General features: G+C 57.4%; 1 protein-coding gene across 1 annotated transcript; it reads left to right on the forward strand.

The window, feature by feature from the left end:
- The first annotated feature begins 3,647 nt into the window (after positions 1-3,647).
- Positions 3,648-15,313, forward strand: Clu (clusterin). The gene is made up of 9 exons (XM_048330339.1): positions 3,648-3,743; positions 7,159-7,290; positions 8,393-8,541; positions 10,316-10,486; positions 11,183-11,591; positions 12,327-12,428; positions 13,822-14,051; positions 14,745-14,920; positions 15,081-15,313. Exons 2-9 carry the CDS (start codon positions 7,197-7,199, stop codon positions 15,088-15,090), a joined length of 1,341 nt encoding a protein of 446 aa, XP_048186296.1. The 5' UTR covers positions 3,648-3,743; positions 7,159-7,196; the 3' UTR covers positions 15,091-15,313.
- Positions 15,314-17,100: the final 1,787 nt, after the last annotated feature.

The following is a 17,100-nucleotide window of genomic DNA, read 5'->3' on the forward strand; positions in this document are numbered from 1 at the left end:
GTAGTGACACACACACACACACACACACACACACACACACACAGAAAGGCTGTTTATGGTCTCACTGCTTGCAGGGGTGGGGAGCCTTAGTGAGGGGAACTCACTGAGACATATTTTTTTTTTTTTTTTTTTTTTTGCCAGTCCTGGGCCTTGGACTCAGGGCCTGAGCACTGTCCCTGGCTTCTTCCCGCTCAAGGCTAGCACTCTGCCACTTGAGCCACAGCGCCGCTTCTGGCCGTTTTCTGTATATGTGGTGCTGGGGAATCGAACCTAGGGCCTCGTGTATCCGAGGAAGGCACTCTTGCCGCTAGGCTATATCCCCAGCCCCACTGAGACATATTTTTAAAGAGATATGAAAAAAGGGGATTGAGGGAATGTTAAAAAAAAAAAAAAGCCTACATGGAATACTACGCAGCTCCCAGAAGGTTGGGTTAAAATTTTCTATATATTGACTTGGAAGGATAGCACTGATATTTTATTTATGGGAAAGAGTAAGTTGTAGAGCAATGTGTACTATGTGCTTTAATATTTTTTAATATTTAAAAATTTTTTTTAACAAAGAGAAAATATACACATGTGGATGTTCTGTTGGTAACTATGTGTTCCTATGTATTATTCATGGTTTAGAAGTATGAGATTTAGAGAGGATTGAAAGTATGTTATGCCCAATGCCTGGGGTATCTCCTGCCTGTAATCTTAGTTACTCAGGGAAGATCACAGTTCAAAGCCAGTCCCCACAGATGAACAGGAGAGACTCTTATCTCTAATTAACCACGGAAGAAGCCAGAAGGGGAGCTGTGGCTCAAGTGGTAGAGTGCTAGCCTCAAGCACAAAAGCTCAAGGACAGGGTCCAGGCCCTGAGTTCAAACCCCAGGATGGCACCAAAACAAAAACAAAGAACAAAACGAAGCAAACAATCCAAAAACACACCCCAAACAAGCGAGAAAACACACAGGACTGCAGCGAAGATCAATGAGGTAAAGCATAAGCGAGTAATTTGTAAACTCCAAAGCAATAATGCTGGCTGCCTTGCCTTGGAGAGTTTTCAAGCCCCCAATGCTGCACCCAGGTCGCTTCAGTCATTTCTCTGGGAAGAGCACCTGCCCACGGTTGTTCTCAGAGCTGCCCAGGCTAGCCATTGGATAGTCTACTGAGAACCCCAGATCTGAAATAATCATTGGATTCTGAAATAATAGTTGGCTGTGGGAAAAGTAGACTAGATCTGAAGCAGATCTAGGGGGCATTGTTTTTTCTCCCCAAGATTCAATAACTCAACAACTGGAGCTGAAGGTTAGAGTTGAACAAGTCTGGAGCTCATTCCGAACCACACAGCTGGGCTACAACATGAGTGCTCACAGTGGTCTATGTCTAGGTATGTTAGACACAGCCCAGGGCTGTCTCCCCCCCAGCCTTCTCCCTAAAAGGTAGGAGGTGAAGGAGTAGTGTGGTCGTGGTGTAGTGTTCCTGAACTTTAAGGAGGACCAGAAAAATGTCCCCAGGATTCCTCTGCATTGACTCTGACTTGATCCTTGTGGAGTTCATTAGCCACCATTTATTTTATGACGAGCCTTTGCTGACCGGATGTACCTGTTGAATGATTACAGCGTAAAGAGAGATTCCTCCTGTGGGTCACGGCAGGCCTAGGTTTTAGCCCGTTTCTAGTCATGGCTCTGGAGTGGTGGTTGGTTGTCTTGCTGGCAGTGAGGAGCCAGCCGGTTTGGCAGGGCCCTGGGATACACAGCAGCCAAGCTGAGCAGTCCATCAGGCCTAGAGACATTTTGACACTCAGAGATGGTGGACAACACAGGCAAAGATAAACTGTTTTTTGTTTTTGGTGGGTCCTGGTGCTTGAATTCAGGGCCTAGGCACTGTCTCTGAGCAATGTTGCTCAAGGCTAGCACACTACCACTTGAAGCCACAGTGCTACTTCCAGTTTCTGAGAGGTTAATTGGAGATGAGAGTCTCATAGGGACTTTTCTGCTTGATCTGGCTTCATGCCAGGATCCTGAGATCTCGGCCTCTTGAGTAGCTAGGATTACAGGCATGAGCCACCAGTGCCTGGCTCAGATTTTTTTTTTTTTTAAAGCTCTTTACTTGGCCTGGTCATAGTCCTCCCTGTGGGTCCCAAGGAAAGAAATGGAGCAAACCCCACAAGCCCAGCTGGACCTCTACATTAAGTGCGCACAACCGGAAGATGGTCACCTGTAGCACCTGTAGGAAAAGAAAAAAAGCAGAAAGGAAGAACTCAATAGATCAACAGACGTTGCTTGGGAGGAAAGCTAGGAAGGGCGACTAGATCCTCTCCAGCCTTGCTGAAGGAGAAATGAGGAAATGGCCCAGGCATGCTTTCCCTCCCTTCAACCTCCCTCCCCCGCAACCCCAAACCAGGGCATCTTGAAATACTAGGGGGAAAGCCAAGTCAGGTGGGGTCGGATGCAAGCGGGGTGGGTGAGCAGTGCTCTTTCTGACTGAGGAGGTTCAACCTGTGTGCACCCTCTCCTCCCTTCCCCTACATCAGCTGATTAAGGCAGATCTCTAGGCCTGCCCTCCAAAAGAGGCTCTTTATAAACACTATTATCTGGGATCTGGGCCTCCTACAGTGGATGGAGGGGGGGGGCCCACAGATACACTGAGGAGTAACAAGTTTCCACCCAGACAATGTAGCTCTCAGGAGAATCCAGCCTTTTGTTTTGAATGGCCAATCAAGAAAGGCCTCTTGGGGGAGAAATTTTGCTTTTGAGTTTTTGTTACATTTTCTTCTCCCATGCCCTGACAATCTTCTTGGAAATGAAACACTCCAGATTGTTCTTTGTGTCCGGATGGGAGACACTGAGGCCCACAGGGTAAAGGGATGGGTTCCAAGGTCACCAGGGGTTTGGGACACAGTCGGAACTACATGTAGTGTGATTGCAAGCCGGCCCTCAGCCCAGGGGTCCCTACATCTTCCCAGATTGAATGGGAAGGAATATGGGTCCTCGTGGGCCCCTGGGCCTTGGGCAGGTGGAAAATGGACCTTGAAGGGGTCACAGCCCCAGGTTGATTGATTAAATGACATTCTTCTTCAGATATTTTCTTATGCCTGGCGTCCCAAACCTGCCATCACAAAACCAGGCCGCCTGTACTTGCTCCATCCCCCCATCTTTCTTCACACTCAACTTCCTGAGGGTACAGAACCGGTAGCTTTACCCCTGGGGCGCTCCCTCCCTGCCAGAGGGGGAAGTCTGGGGCAGAGGTTCTTCCTATCTGCCCCAGGCCCAGCGGCCGTGCCCCTGTCTGGGAACCAGGCTCCTTCCCGTCTGGCCCAGTGTATTCCAGATCCTGTCTACCTCACCTGTGTGTGGGGCCGCCTGGGACCCCCCCACTCCCGCCCCCTCGCTTCCTGCCTGGCACGGGGTGGGGGGGTGGGGGGGTGGGGGGTGGGAGGGGGCCCTCCACCCAGCCCGGGACGGGAGTGGAGAGAAGGCTGGGCTCTGGGGCCGGGCGCAAAGCGGGCACCGGCCAGGGCTCCATCCGCGGTGCCCATGCGCCCCCCGGCGCCCCCCGCGGGGTGCTGCACCTCCTCACCCCCCTCTTCCCGTCTTCCAGAAAGCTCGGGCCGCGGTCTACGGGCGTCCTGTGGGCGGGCGTGAGTCAGGCAGGTTTGCAGCCGGCCCCCAAGGGGGTGTGTGCGGGGCCGGGCTATAAAGGCGGCGCCTCCCGGGACCCCGCGCCGCCTCGCCGGGAGGAGCGCGCGGAGCCCAGAGGTGAGCGGACACCCTCACTTTCTCTGCGCCGGTGCGGGGGGTGGGGTGGGTGCGGGGACCGGGGTGGGCGCGGGGACCCGGGGCGGGCGCGGGGCCCCGGGGCGGGCGCGGGGAGCCGCGGGGCGGGCGCGGGGAGCCGCGGGGCGCGGCGAGGACCTGCGATGTCCCTGCGTTCCCTGTGCCTGTGCGGGACCCGGGGCGGGTGCGGAGCCCCGGGATGGGCGCGGGGGGGGTGCGGGACCCGGGGCGGGTGCGGAGCCCCGGGATGGGCGCGGGGGGGGGTGCGGGGCCCCGGGGCGGGTGCGGAGCCCCGGGATGGGCGCGGGGGGGGGTGGGTGCGGGGCCCCGGGGCGGGCGCGGGGAGCCGCGGGGCGCGGCGAGGACCTGCGATGTCCCTGCGTTCCCTGTGCCTGTGCGGGACCCGGGGCGGGTGCGGAGCCCCGGGATGGGCGCGGGGGGGGTGCGGGACCCGGGGCGGGTGCGGAGCCCCGGGATGGGCGCGGGGGGGGTGCGGGGCCCCGGGGCGGGTGCGGAGCCCCGGGATGGGCGCGGGGGGGGTGGGTGCGGGGCCCCGGGGCGGGCGCGGGGAGCCGCGGGGCGCGGCGAGGACCTGCGATGTCCCTGCGTTCCCTTTGCCTGTGCGGGACCCGGGGCGGGAGCGGAGCCCCGGGATGGGCGCGGGGGCCGGGGATGGGCGCGGGGCCCCGGGGCGGGCGCGGGGAGCCGCGGAGAGGACCTGCGATGTCCCCGCGTTCCCTGCGCCGGTGCGGGGCCCGGGGCGGGCGCGGAGAGGACCTGCGCGCCGTCAGCCCCTGGCCTCGAGGGCGGAGCCGGGACCCCGGTGGGGTCTCTGTGCCCCTCAGCTCAGATCACGGTTTTGTGGGTGTAGAGCAGCCGGGTGTGAGGATCTTCCCTTTGCAAAATTGAGGAAACTGAGCGCTGGAGCCTGACGCGTGGGGCGGGGGGGGGGGGGGAGGCCGCCGGGACCCGGCTGCAGGGGGACCGACCCCTCCCCCTCTCCTCCTCCTCTCCCCCCCCCCCCCCCCCGCCCGCCGCACTCCCGGGAAGGTGCGGGCCTGAGTCATCTGGCCCTCGCCCATCTTCCAGTAAGTATGGCGAGGATGTGAGGATGCGCCCGGACCGGGCCCGACCGCCGCCTCCTTCCCATCCCGGCTCCCCGAGCCTGGCAGAAGCCACGGGGTCCCCACAAGCCCCCCGCTTTTACGGGGGGGCCCCGGGCCTGCAGGGGAGTAGGGAAACCTAGGGTCAGAGTTGGGCCGAGAACCGAAGCTGCTTGACCTTCCAGAAATTTCTGAACCTGACCCCCAAGAGAAGAAATTGCTAGACACGCTACACACACACACACACACACACACACACACACACACACACACACACACACACAGAGTAGCCTCAGTTTGCTGATCTGTAGCCTCAGTTTCCTGATCTGTAAAGTGGACCCGGGTGGACCTCAGAAAGTGAGTGTGTTCTGTAAACACAAGCATCTTATATAATCAGAATAAACACTGACGCGTTCAAACACCGACCAAGGACCCGGCCTGGACATGGGCAACATCTCACCCGTGTGTCCGGAGGGAGGCAGAGGACCCCAGGCAGCCAGCCAGATCCCCGTGTCCCCCGACTCGGCCTTCAGGGATTGATCGGATTCTTTTTAAAGCTCCCAAGGGTTCCCTGGGGACTCAGGGAATGCTGGTTCCGGTCACAAGCCCGCGGGGTATGGGTCCAAGGACAGCTGGAGAGCAAAGCCTCCCCTCGGCAGGGGTCAGTGGCCCGTCTCACTTGAGGCTGGCTCCGAGCCCTCGGCCACCTACCTGGATTGGGCCAGCAGTGCCAACACCAAGGACCCCCGCCCCTCCTCCCAGGGGCTCTCCCAGGCCTTGCTCCTTGTGCTGCCGTTCCCTCCACCTGGCATGTGCTTTGCATCCGTGGGAAGGGTTGTAAGATACAGCTGAAAGAACACCTGGCGGAGCAGGAGGCTTGGAAGGGCCGGGTGCTTGTCAGGGACTGGCCCTAGCCTGCTGCGGCCTCTCGGTGAAGGTGGAGGGGTGGCTGGAGAGGGACCTTCCTCAGCGGTGGCATCTCCACACCCTGACCAGGGCCCGGCCTCTCCTCGCCAGGCTCAACACGGGCTTCTGGTTAGAACCTGTTGGTAAGGATTTGAGGTGGACTGTCCCAGAAGCAGGCATTCTTGGGGGCTGCTTCCAGGGAGGCATTTCTGACCGCCTTTATCTCTCCACTTCAGAGGCTCGGCCTCTGCCCGGGGCGTTCGAGGCCTGAATGAGCCGGGCAGAGGTGTCTCCTGGGCCTGAGGCCTGGCTAGCCCTCTGTCTCTTCTCCCACACCAGCCCCTTACTGGGTGCAGCTGATCTCCTCCTTATTAATCATCTACCCAGGGTCCAGTGTGCTTTCTGGGCTGAGTAGCCTGTAGACATGAACCATTTTAGGAAGGGGGACCCCTTCCCTCTTCCTGTGGCTATGGGAACCAGTTCAGCAGTTCCAGGCAGGGTTGGGGGGCCAGGGGGAGGAGGTTCTGATTTATGCAACAGCTCCAGCTTCTGGAACAGGGTCTATTGTGTAAGACCTGGGCTATGGCGCATGTCCTCTAGTTTAGGACAGCCAGCCCAGGGTGGCAGGGGCACCTTGGCAACCCTCACTGCCGCAGGCTTAGAGGGAACAGGCCGTGTGAAAGGGAACGGGCAGAGCCAAGGGGCACATTCTCCCCCTTCTAGGACTTTCCTGGGGAGCCTGCTCCTTGGGCTCATTGTTAGCCCTTCCCTCCCTTTCTTGCCTTACTTTTAACTGCTATCTCTGAATCTGCAATGCAGCCCGGCTCAAGTCTCACATGGGGGATGCCAAATGGATTTAATTTCCTGCACCAACCAAAGGGGAGGGACTCTACTGCCTCAGACTCTTGAAAAGCACGTTCAGGTGGTGCTGGGGCTCCAAGGGGAACACAGCTCTGCGATTGATTGGTAATGTCTGCTGTGGGTGAAGGTGCAGCCCTACTTCACAAGAAGAGGGAGAGAAGGTTGAGATAATGAAGGGAGGTATTCTTAAGAGTTGATAGGAACAAGGAGGCTGGGATGCAGGAAGCTTATGTGCTCTCACAGGGAGGAGGAGGCTTGGCCCGGTGCCCAGCTCCTCTGAGTTTCTCTGTGTGACTGATCGGCTCCTCCAAGCACCGCCTTCCTTGACTTTCCTCAAGGTGTCAGTGGCAGGTCTGACCTCTTCATCCAAGTTCCTCGAGAATAAACACAATGATGCCAGCTGAGAGGGCAGCTGAGGGCCACTTGTCCCCAGGCCTCTGGAAGCAGTGACAGGCTGTGGCGAGCAGGAAAGCAGCAGACTGCCCAGTGGTTACTGTGACAGTTGGTCTTCTGTTCTCTCTAAACAGAGATCTGCTAGGATTCCAGAATCGGAGGCGGCCACATCATGAAGATTCTCCTGCTGTGTTTGGGGCTGCTGCTGACCTTGGAGACCGGACAGGTCCAGGGACAGCAGCTGGTGTCCGACAATGAGCTCCGGGGCAAGTAGACCACCATGGGGCCCCTTGGGACACTGTTCTGAAGCCCAGGCTGGCAAAAGCAAAAATGCAATTGTATTTAAAGAATTAAGTCATGCGATAATGAATGGGGTTGTGGCTCAAGCAGTAGAGTGCTTGCCAAGCAAGCACAAGGTCCTAAGTTCAAAACCCAGTTACTGCCACAAACAAAATAAGCACTCCAGACTTGCCCAGGTGTGGCAGCATACACAGAAGAGTCGGGGCATGATGTTGATTAGGCTCGGGTGTGAGTCTACCCTGCCACACTCCAGTTGCAGACCCCAGAGCACAGTCTCCGTCTCATCCTAGTGCTTTGTTTTATTGAGGTATAATTAGCAATACAAATGTTGTACTGTATTATGTGATATAGCCTGATGCTTTGGTACACACACACACACACACACACACACGTCACGAGGGTCACTATCAAGCTCATCAGTAGTTACCTGTACTTTTGTGGTGAGCACTCCAGGCCTCTCAGCAGTCTTCGGGCACAGAACATGGCCCACCCTGGCTGTCCAGTGGGGTCCCTCTGGGGTCCACTCACCCTGCACGCCCGGGGCTCTGCACCAGCTGCTGGGCATGGGGCGGACTCAGTGAGAGGGACCTGAGTGACAAGGCGACCTGGCGCCCCCAGCGCTGTGCCTTGACGCCCGTCGCCATGGTGAACAGTGTCATCCATTCATGGCCCCGCCCCTGTCACTGAGCACTGTGTACAGGAACAAAGTCCAGATGTTTGCTTAAATTAAATCCCATGATGATTCGTATCCCAAATAGCAAGAGGCTATTCTGTTTTAAGGTTTAACCGGTAACACAGCTGGATTTAGGTTTTCCCCCCTTGGAAACTGTCCTGTGATGCTCCCCCTGGCTCTTCGGGGCCGCATGGCTGAGCTTTGGGGATGTAAGGCGGGGGCCATTGGGCAGAAGACGGTCGGTCGGCTGTCCATTGCGGTGGGGTTGGAGGTCCCAGCCTTGACGTCCCCCAGCCTGAGCAGGCCTCTCTGACAGTCCAGCTGGATCCAGGGTTATCTCCCCGACACCCCCTCTTCCTCTCACCTCATTCTATCTCCTGTCCTGCCTGTTGCAGAAATGTCCTCCCAAGGGAGCCAGTACATTACTAAGGAAATTGAAAATGCCGTCCAGGGGGTGAAAGAGATCAAGTCTCTAATAGAGAAGACGAACGAAGAGCGCAAGTCACTGCTGACCAACTTGGAGGAGGCCAAGAAGAAGAAGGAGGTGGGCAGAGCCTGGGCCCTGGCCCTCTGTCCCTTGAAGGGAAGAGAGGGGCCATGCCGGGCTGGTGCCTGGCTGGGTTGCTATGGTGACCGCTATTTTCCCAGGGCTGTGTCAGCTGATATTAGGGGCAGCAGTGAGGGGTAGAGAGAAGCATTTGCCTTTGAAAGCCTGGGGTGGAGGGGAGAGGGAGCGTCTTGGATCTGGTTCTGGTACAAGGCTGGCCCCAGGCCTGATGCCTGAGTCACTTCAGTGGACTTCTCGAAACCCTGACCATGTCCAAGGTCGAGGATCAGCTCTGAACTGTGGGGGTGATGGCCGTGGTGATGTAGGCAGGGTTATCACTGTTAACATCTGCTCTATCCTGACTTTTTTTTTTTTTTGCCAGTCCTGGGGCTTGAACTCAGTGCCTGAGCACTGTTCCTGGCTTCTTTCTGCTCAAGGCTAGCACTCTACCACTTGAGCCACAGCGCCACTTCTGGCTTTTTCTATATATGTGGCACTGAGGAATCCAACCCAGGGCTTCATGCATGCTAGGCAAGCACTCTACCACTAAGCCACATTCCCACTCCACTATCCTGACTATTCTTACACTTTTTTTCACAGGGTTTATGTTCAAAATTTAAAATTCTATAAATATCCCATGTTAATGATGTGTTAATGGGTATTTATCTATCCCTCTGCACAGGCTGTAGTCTGCTTAGCCACAAATGATCTGCCCTAAGGCCCCTAATGGGAGCCTGAAGCCATGTATAGTACCAAGCCTTATACACATTATGTTTTATCATATATATATATTATGGTAGAGTTTAATTTGTAAATTTTTCACATAAGAGATGAACAAATAGAGAACAACTGTGCTGTAATAAACATTGTATGAGTGCAGTCTTTGGCTCTCTATTGTGATTCCTCTTTGCAATGTAGTGATACTTTTAAAAAATATTATAGCTTTATTATCTTTATGTAGTTCTATTAAGGGGTTTCCGTTCAACATGTCAGTTTGTGAGGACAATACATCTTTATCAGCGTCACCCCTTCCATTATTCTCCCCCATCCCTCTCAACTCCACCCCTCCCCTCAGTATTCCTAGCTCCGTTTTCATATGTATACATTGAGTTGTAATATTTTTGGCTTGTGGATGACTAAGGAGAGCTGATAAGGGAGGAACTACTGCACCACAACTGGTTGAACTTGTCCTTGACTTTTGAGCATTTAGTTGATTCACACACACATACACACACGTAAATGTATATTTGCCCTAAGTAAATACTGTGACGAACATCTTCAGGCACAAAGCCTTCTCTTTACTTGGGAGGCCCTTGGGCTAGCCTGTGACCATTCCTGTGACGTGAGCCTGGGTGAGTTCCCATGGCTGACATGTTGCTGGCTCCCCCTGCATGCCAGGGACCACAGTTACGATAGAGATAGAAGATCCAGGGAGCTGCTGGTCCACTGGGAAGGTGACTTAAACACCGGAAGCTGAGCACAGGATGGGGAGTGGGGTCTGTGTATGAACAGACAATCAGCAGAGAGAGGACAGAGAGGAGAGGCCTGGCTCAGTCCTGCAGGTTAAGGAAGACCCAGGAAACAGCTGGATGTTAGGGGCTGAGAGGACGCTGACAGCCAGGTGGGGAGAGTGGGTGAGGGAAGGCTGGGCTCACCAGAGGCCGGCCTGGCCAGTCCCTGGAGGGCCGGCAGAAGTGGACCGGAGGGGTGGGGTTGGGAAGAGGATAGCCTATGGTGTGTGTGCCTCACCTGGTCTCTTGCCTTCCCATAGGATGCGCTGGAAGAAACCAGGGACTCTGAGAAGAAGCTGAAGGAATTGCCCGGTGTGTGCAACGAGACCATGACGGCCCTCTGGGAGGAGTGCAAGCCCTGCCTAAAGCAGACCTGCATGAAGTTCTACGCCCGCGTTTGCAGAAGCGGCTCGGGCCTGGTGGGTCGACAGGTGAGCCATGCACAGGGCTTCCTGGGTGGGGAGAACCGGTGTCGCCTTAGGTGAAAGGAACTTAGAAGTTTTAGTGTGTTGACGTTGATTCGGATTGTGGGTCTGGGAGCAGTGGTTTATGCCTGTAATCTCAGCTATGCAGGAAGTGTGTAGGTAGGAGAATGGTTTTTGGAGGCCATCTGGGGCCAAAAGCATGAGAATAGGTTCTATTGGAAATAGAACCTAAAGTCAAAAGTGCTGAAGGGATGGGTTGAGCGGGAGCGCGCTTGCCTTGCAAGAATAAGACCCCTGTTGAGTCTCTGGTAATGCAGATAAAATAAGATTAAAAGAGTGAAGACACACACACACACACACACACACACACACACACACGAATGACTCCCTCCTTACCTGTAGGCCTCACTGAGACTCAGAGAATTTTGCTCTCCCCAGAAGGCTGAGCAGTTGAGTAGGGGTGAATGTCCCCCGAGGCCCCAAATGCTAGGGGGTTCATCTGCAGTGACAGGACTGAATTTTATGGCCTTGGAGGTGACCCTTTGTTCTCCCCTTGGGGGTGGCGGGCAGAGGGCCCCAGCCTGACCGGAGGGGGTGGGGCCGGCCCAGGTGGACTTGATTCATCTGCGGTGACTCTATGTCAGAGGTGGGGCGGTGGCCGGGGCGGGCGCCCCCTCACCGAGTCTCTTGCGCACATGCTAGCTGGAGGAGTTCCTGAACCAGAGCTCGCCCTTCTACTTCTGGATGAACGGGGACCGCATCGACTCCCTGCTGGAAAACGACCGGCAGCAGAGCCACGTCCTGGACGCCATGCAGGACAGCTTCCTGCGCACGTCCCGGATCATGGACACCCTGTTCCAGGACCGCTTCTTCACCCACCAGCCCCAGGACACCCACTACTCGCCCTTCGGCCTCTTCCACCGGAGGTCTCCCTACTTCTTCCCCAAGTCCCGCCTGGTGCGCAGCCTCAGGCCCTTCTCCACCTACGGGCACATGGGCTTCCCGGATCTCTTCCAGCCCTTCTTCGAGATGATCCACCAGGCCCAGCAAGCCATGGATGTCCCGTTCCACAGCCCAGCCTTCCAGTCCCCCAGCATGGACGGCACAGGAGGTCAGGGAGGGCTCCCATTCTTCCCAACAAGGGAGGGGGGCTTCGTGTATGGCATCTCTGTGTTGCCTGGCAACCCACAAGGGTGGTGCCCGCTCCCCTGAAAGAAGAAAGGGACCAAGGCCGAGTGAGTGGCAAAGGCAGTCCGGATACTGCGGGGCCCGGCACTGTGTATGGCCCGATGCCGGTGGTCTTCCAGACATTCACAGCCTCTTTCCCTTGGGTGCTCAGGGGAGCGCGATGTGGTTGCCTTGGCAACGTGTTATCCCACAGCCAATACTGTGCTTCAGGAAGGTCTGTGTGGCTGGGACCTGAGGGCCTGGCTAGGGGTGGGTGTTCAGTGCACAGACAGATGGACGAATGAAGTGTAACGGACGTGTGCCGCAGGGCTCGCCAGGGCTTGCTTGAGGCGCACACTGGAACCACCACTGGGCAGGGGGATTGCACCGAGGGAGCTCAGTCAGAGGGGGAGCCCTGTAGTGTGAAGGGGGGGGACCCCACTAGTGTCGGGGGTACAGGAGGCTGTAAGGGGGATGCCCGTCTGAGTTCCCGAGGCTGAGCAGCCCCGGGCACAGCTATGAGCTGGGTAGTGAGGAGGCGGTGATGCTGTGGGTGTGCAGGTGAGGGGGTGTGGCAGCAGGTGAGGACACGGGTGGGCCCGTGGACGGCACGCAGACACGGCCCCCCCCCCCCCGCACGGCCCAGGGCCTCACCTGCCGCCCCACCCATCCCCAGAAGACGGCGACGACCGAGCCGTGTGTAAGGAGATCCGCCACAACTCCACGGGGTGCCTGAGGATGAAGGACCAGTGCCAGCAGTGCCAGGAGATCCTGTCTGTGGGTGAGTGAGTGGTGGGCGGGGCCGTGCGTGCGTGCGTGGCGTGCGTGCGCGCGCGCGCCGCCCGGAGCGCCGAGCTCGGCTGTGGGCATGCGCCGTGGGCATGCGCGCTGTGGCCGCACGGCAGCTCCCAGGCTGGGAGGCGGGAACGATGGAGGCGCGGGCGCCGGAGCCCCGCGGACGCCGCCGCCGCCCTCAGCGTCCCCGGCGGCGGCCCGGCCCCAGCGCCAGGCGCGGGAGGGAGGCCCACAGTGCACGTGGAACCCACGCCGACCACGTGGTAGGTGCTGCGCCGAGCACAGCCGTCCACTCACTCCCAAGATGGCCCCGTGGGCTGGGGTCGAGCACTATCCCCGCCTTGCACAGGAGGAAGCCCAGCCGTGAGGAGGCGGCGGGGTCCCTCGGGGAGGATGTCAGGACCCGAGCATGGGCAAGCTGGCAGCGTGCTGTCCGGGTTCTCCCCCAGCCCCCCCCCCCCCCCGAGTCCCTGGAGTGACACTGGGGGGGGGAAGGGGGGGAGCTGGATCCCCTGGCAAAGGAAGACTTTCCCTTCAGTCCTTGCATTTTAATCAGATCCACCAATCACATCCTCCCCGTGTCTACACCACAGCTACAATGCAGGGGAGAGAAAAGGAGTTGTTGTTTTTTTTTTTTTAAAGCTGTAGTGGTGAGTTTCCAGCTCTTGTAAACCAGATAAGCCTTTAGCGGGCGCTTGGGGACCTAAAGAAGCACATTTGGGACCAGAATTGCCAGATACGCTCCAGAGACAAGTCGGGAGAATGTTCTAGAACCACCGAGTGACTCAGAACACAAGCCCGAGTTTAGGAGTTACACACTTGGCTTGAACCCTGGCAGTCCATACGGTTGTAGGCGGGGTTGCTTGCTTCCAGAAAGCTCTCGCTTTATTGTTGGTGAAGTCAGATGGTGGGCGGTGAAGTCAGAACGGATCGGTTATTAGTGAAAGCTGACATGGCAACTGGGCGGACAGCAGGTGACACGTAAGCGACATCCTTCCTGTGGAAATGATTCCCGGGAGGATGGAGGACAGCCAGGGCTGTTCTAGGTCGGTGGGGCACTGGATGTCACTGTTCTTCCACGTGTGGCCGGGCCACAGTCCCAGACACAAGGACTTAGGCGTCTGACTCACAGAGAGTCACATCACTGCGCAAGCGCAGTTCAGCTGGCATCCCACCCCCCCTCCCCCCAGGCCTTTTTTTTTTTTTTAATGAAAGAAACCACGTCTTCACCCACCTTCATTTTGTATGGGATCTAGAGTGGCTCTGCCCCAGGTCCCGCTGCAGGTGCTGGGGGCCATTCGCCTTCCTGTCCCTTTTAACTTTCCCGTTCCCCTTCCCGTGTCTGCCTGCCGCTTTATCTTACCTTCTTCTCTGGGCAGATTGTTCGGCCAGCAACCCAGCGCAGGCTCAGCTGCGGCAGGAGCTGAACGAGTCCCTGCAGCTGGCTGAGAAGATGACCCAGGAGTACAACCAGCTGCTCCAGTCCTACCACGTCAAGATGCTCAACGCCTCCACCCTGCTGGAGCAGCTGAACCAGCAGTTCAACTGGGTGTCGCAGCTGGCCAACCTCACACAGGGGGCAGACCCAGCTTACCTCCAGGTTTCCACAGTAAGTTCTGTGGCAGACAGGGGTGGGCGCTGGAGTGGGAGGTGGGGGGGGGGTCTTGAGCCTCTCAGGATTGAAATGGGACGGTGGGAATTGATTCAAGGGGCCACCGAGGCATTGGATGGGCATTTAGCTCATGGCGGGAAACAGGAAAGCCATTGGATCATAGCTGCACGGAAGCACGATCATCCCCACTATAAAATCCAGCGCCATGGCCCCGGCGAGCAGAGGGAGGGAGAGCTGTCGTGGCGGGTGTAAGGTTGGAGAAGTGAGGCTCCCTCCCCAGGGCCGCTGAGCCCGCGGCGGGCTGCAAGCCCTGGACGCTCATTTGCAGCTGCTTCACTGCCCTGCACCGTGGAAAGGCGCATGAATCAGGGCCTTGTTCTCCGCCCGGGAGAACGGCTTCTCTCGCCGTGCTGGAAGCTTCTCTGCCTCCCCTTTCTTTCTCGATTCCTTTCAACCACAGACTGGCAAGCTGCTGGTGCAAAGAACAACTTTGGGGCTTGCCTGTTCTCTCGGTGGCCCCCTTCTTTGCAGCTGGCACTGCCCCCTGAAGCGGGCTTCTGTGAATCGGGACATTGCTGCTCTGTGAATGAGTGAATGACGTCTAGCGTAGCAACCAGCGCCTGGGGGGGCCTACACTGCAGCATGCCCCGCTACAGGACACGACAGCTTTCTCCTCGCTTGCTCCTCCAGGTCACAACCCACACTTCAGACTCCGACACCCCCTCCACCGTGACGGAGGTGGTGGTGAAGCTCTTTGGCTCTGACCCCATCACAGTGATCCTCCCAGAAGAAATCTCCATGGACAACCCCAAATTTATGGACACAGTGGCAGAGAAAGCCCTGCAGGAATACCGCAGGAAGGGCCGGTGAGCAGGCAGCCTTTCTGTGACTCTCGGTCAGCAGGCAAAGGGCAGGGGCTAGGAAAGCACGGGGAATGGGGAATGTCCTTCGTCGGTCTCTAAGGAGGGGGGTGCGGTGGGCTACTCGGGGAACACTCATCCTCGTCCCTGCCTCCCTCTTTTCCAGAGAGGAATGACACGCATGCTGCTGCAGCTGCTGCTTCTCTACATGCAGGGGCCTTGGGGTGTGGCTCCCCAGGGTGAGCCCCAGGATCCCCCCCCCCCCATAGAGCTCTGCGCGTCCACGTGGCCAGGCCCCAGCCCCGCCGGCCTCTCCCCCCCTCCGGACTCCACTCTAACCGCCCGCGGCCGCGTGCTTCCTCATGCAACTAATTCAATAAAACTGCTGTGGTCGGAGCACTCCGCGCCTCCTTTCCTTCCCTCCGCCTTCCACACGCCTCCACACACAGCGAACACAAACGTTGTACAAGAGGTATCTGAGCTGGTGCAGGGGTAGGACATCATTCAGTGGAGACATCCCTTCTCTGCCGGGCTTGTTCCCAATGGCGTTCCTATGGAGGATAGCTGAGCTGCAGTACCCAGTGTGGCCAGCAGGTGGCACTGGCTAACCATAGGACAAATGTCATTTAAAAAAGCTTCCCACTGGTCATTTACCAGGGACTTCCATCCATCAAACATACTGAAAACGGCTAAAAGCAATATGGTCATATCCCATGTCTGCAGCAATGTCCACAGGTACCTTCGCAGCTTAAGACACTCTCAGTTACCCGCCCCGGCTTTTAAGGTATAATAGGGACCCTGGCCCTGTAAGCCACGGGTTTGTAAGGATTAGCTTGTCTTTTGGGGTTTTAGTATTGCTTCCAAGGAAAAAGCAGAGTAAAGTCAAATCAACGGCTGATGCCGTAACTAGGGTTCTGAGGTCAGATGGGGTTTGTTTAAATAGACCTGATGGTAAGTCACTTTAGCACATCAGTGTCATACAACATGTTCGAGGCTTGCTTTTTTCCTTTCAATTTTTGGGTTGCTAGATTCTGGCAGCCACTCTATCCAGGGCTTGGGGTTCCCTTCACGTACTACTTTAATCTTTCACATGCTAGTGCGCTAAAAGGCTGACCTCTAAGGATTCCTAGAGGCTCCTTGCTCCAGCCCACCCCCCACCCCCAACCCCGGGGCCTGGACCGGCTGTCTCCAACCTAAGCTCCAGCCCAAGGCCGTGAACAGAGCCCAGCCTCGCCTCACTCTGGGTGTGTGTACAGTTGGGCATTTTAGGGGAGTGCTGGGGTCTCTCGACCTCTGAGAGGCCCTGCCGTGTGATGGAAGGGGACCCACGGAAGGCAGCCGGCTCCAAATGCCTGGTTCCCTGCTTCCCTGTCTGGTTCACGGGTTCGTCTCCGGGGCCTGCCTGGGTGAGCGCCCGTCTTTGTCCTCGTCTTACTAAATGGAGACATCGGGAGACTTCCCGAACAGGAAACTTGGGGGCTTTCCTGCTAGATTTGGAACCAAGTGGCGTGGAGAGCGCTTCCTCCTCAGCAGAACGCCTCGTCCAGCCTCCCTCAGGGCTTGCTCCTCCCCGGGACGCCCCTCACCCCCTGCCGGGGCACAGGGTGGGTGAGCTGGCTTCTTGGCCCCCTGTGCGCCGTGGCTGGCCTTGGACAGCTGCCACCGCTGCCGGCTGGCTTTCCTGCCCCTTCCCAGACGGCTCTGCCTGCCCCGACCCCAAGGTCACAAGCCCTCTATAAGGTTCAAAGGTTACAAAGCCTACCGCCCCTCCCTTCCCCCCGCCCCTGCCAGGGATGTCTGGGGTCTGAAAATGTCCCAGGTTCTTTCCATTCGGGGAGAAGCGGCTGTATCGCACGGGACCCTCAGAGCTCTCCGGAACCCCCTTTTCTTACGCTGTGGGTCAGGACAAAGCATGTCGGCCCATTTCCAGGACAGACACGGGAGCCCTGGATCAAATAGACAAAAATGACATTTGTGCAGGTGGCACAAGGAACGCATAATGACTCAGTCCGGGCCAGAGGTTGGCAGAGTTGATCGGCTCTGAGTGGTTCTGGCAGAGCTCTTGCTTTAATCGCTTGAAGAGAACAATGGAGAGCATTTAGACACAGCCTGATGCTGGCGATGGATTCCAGGTGTCGGAGGCTCTGTCCTTTCCTTGGGGCGGTTCCATCCCTCCCGTCACACCC

The sequence above is a fragment of the Perognathus longimembris genome, chromosome 21, assembly GCF_023159225.1.
Source record: "Perognathus longimembris pacificus isolate PPM17 chromosome 21, ASM2315922v1, whole genome shotgun sequence".
Lineage (NCBI taxonomy): Eukaryota > Metazoa > Chordata > Mammalia > Rodentia > Heteromyidae > Perognathus > Perognathus longimembris.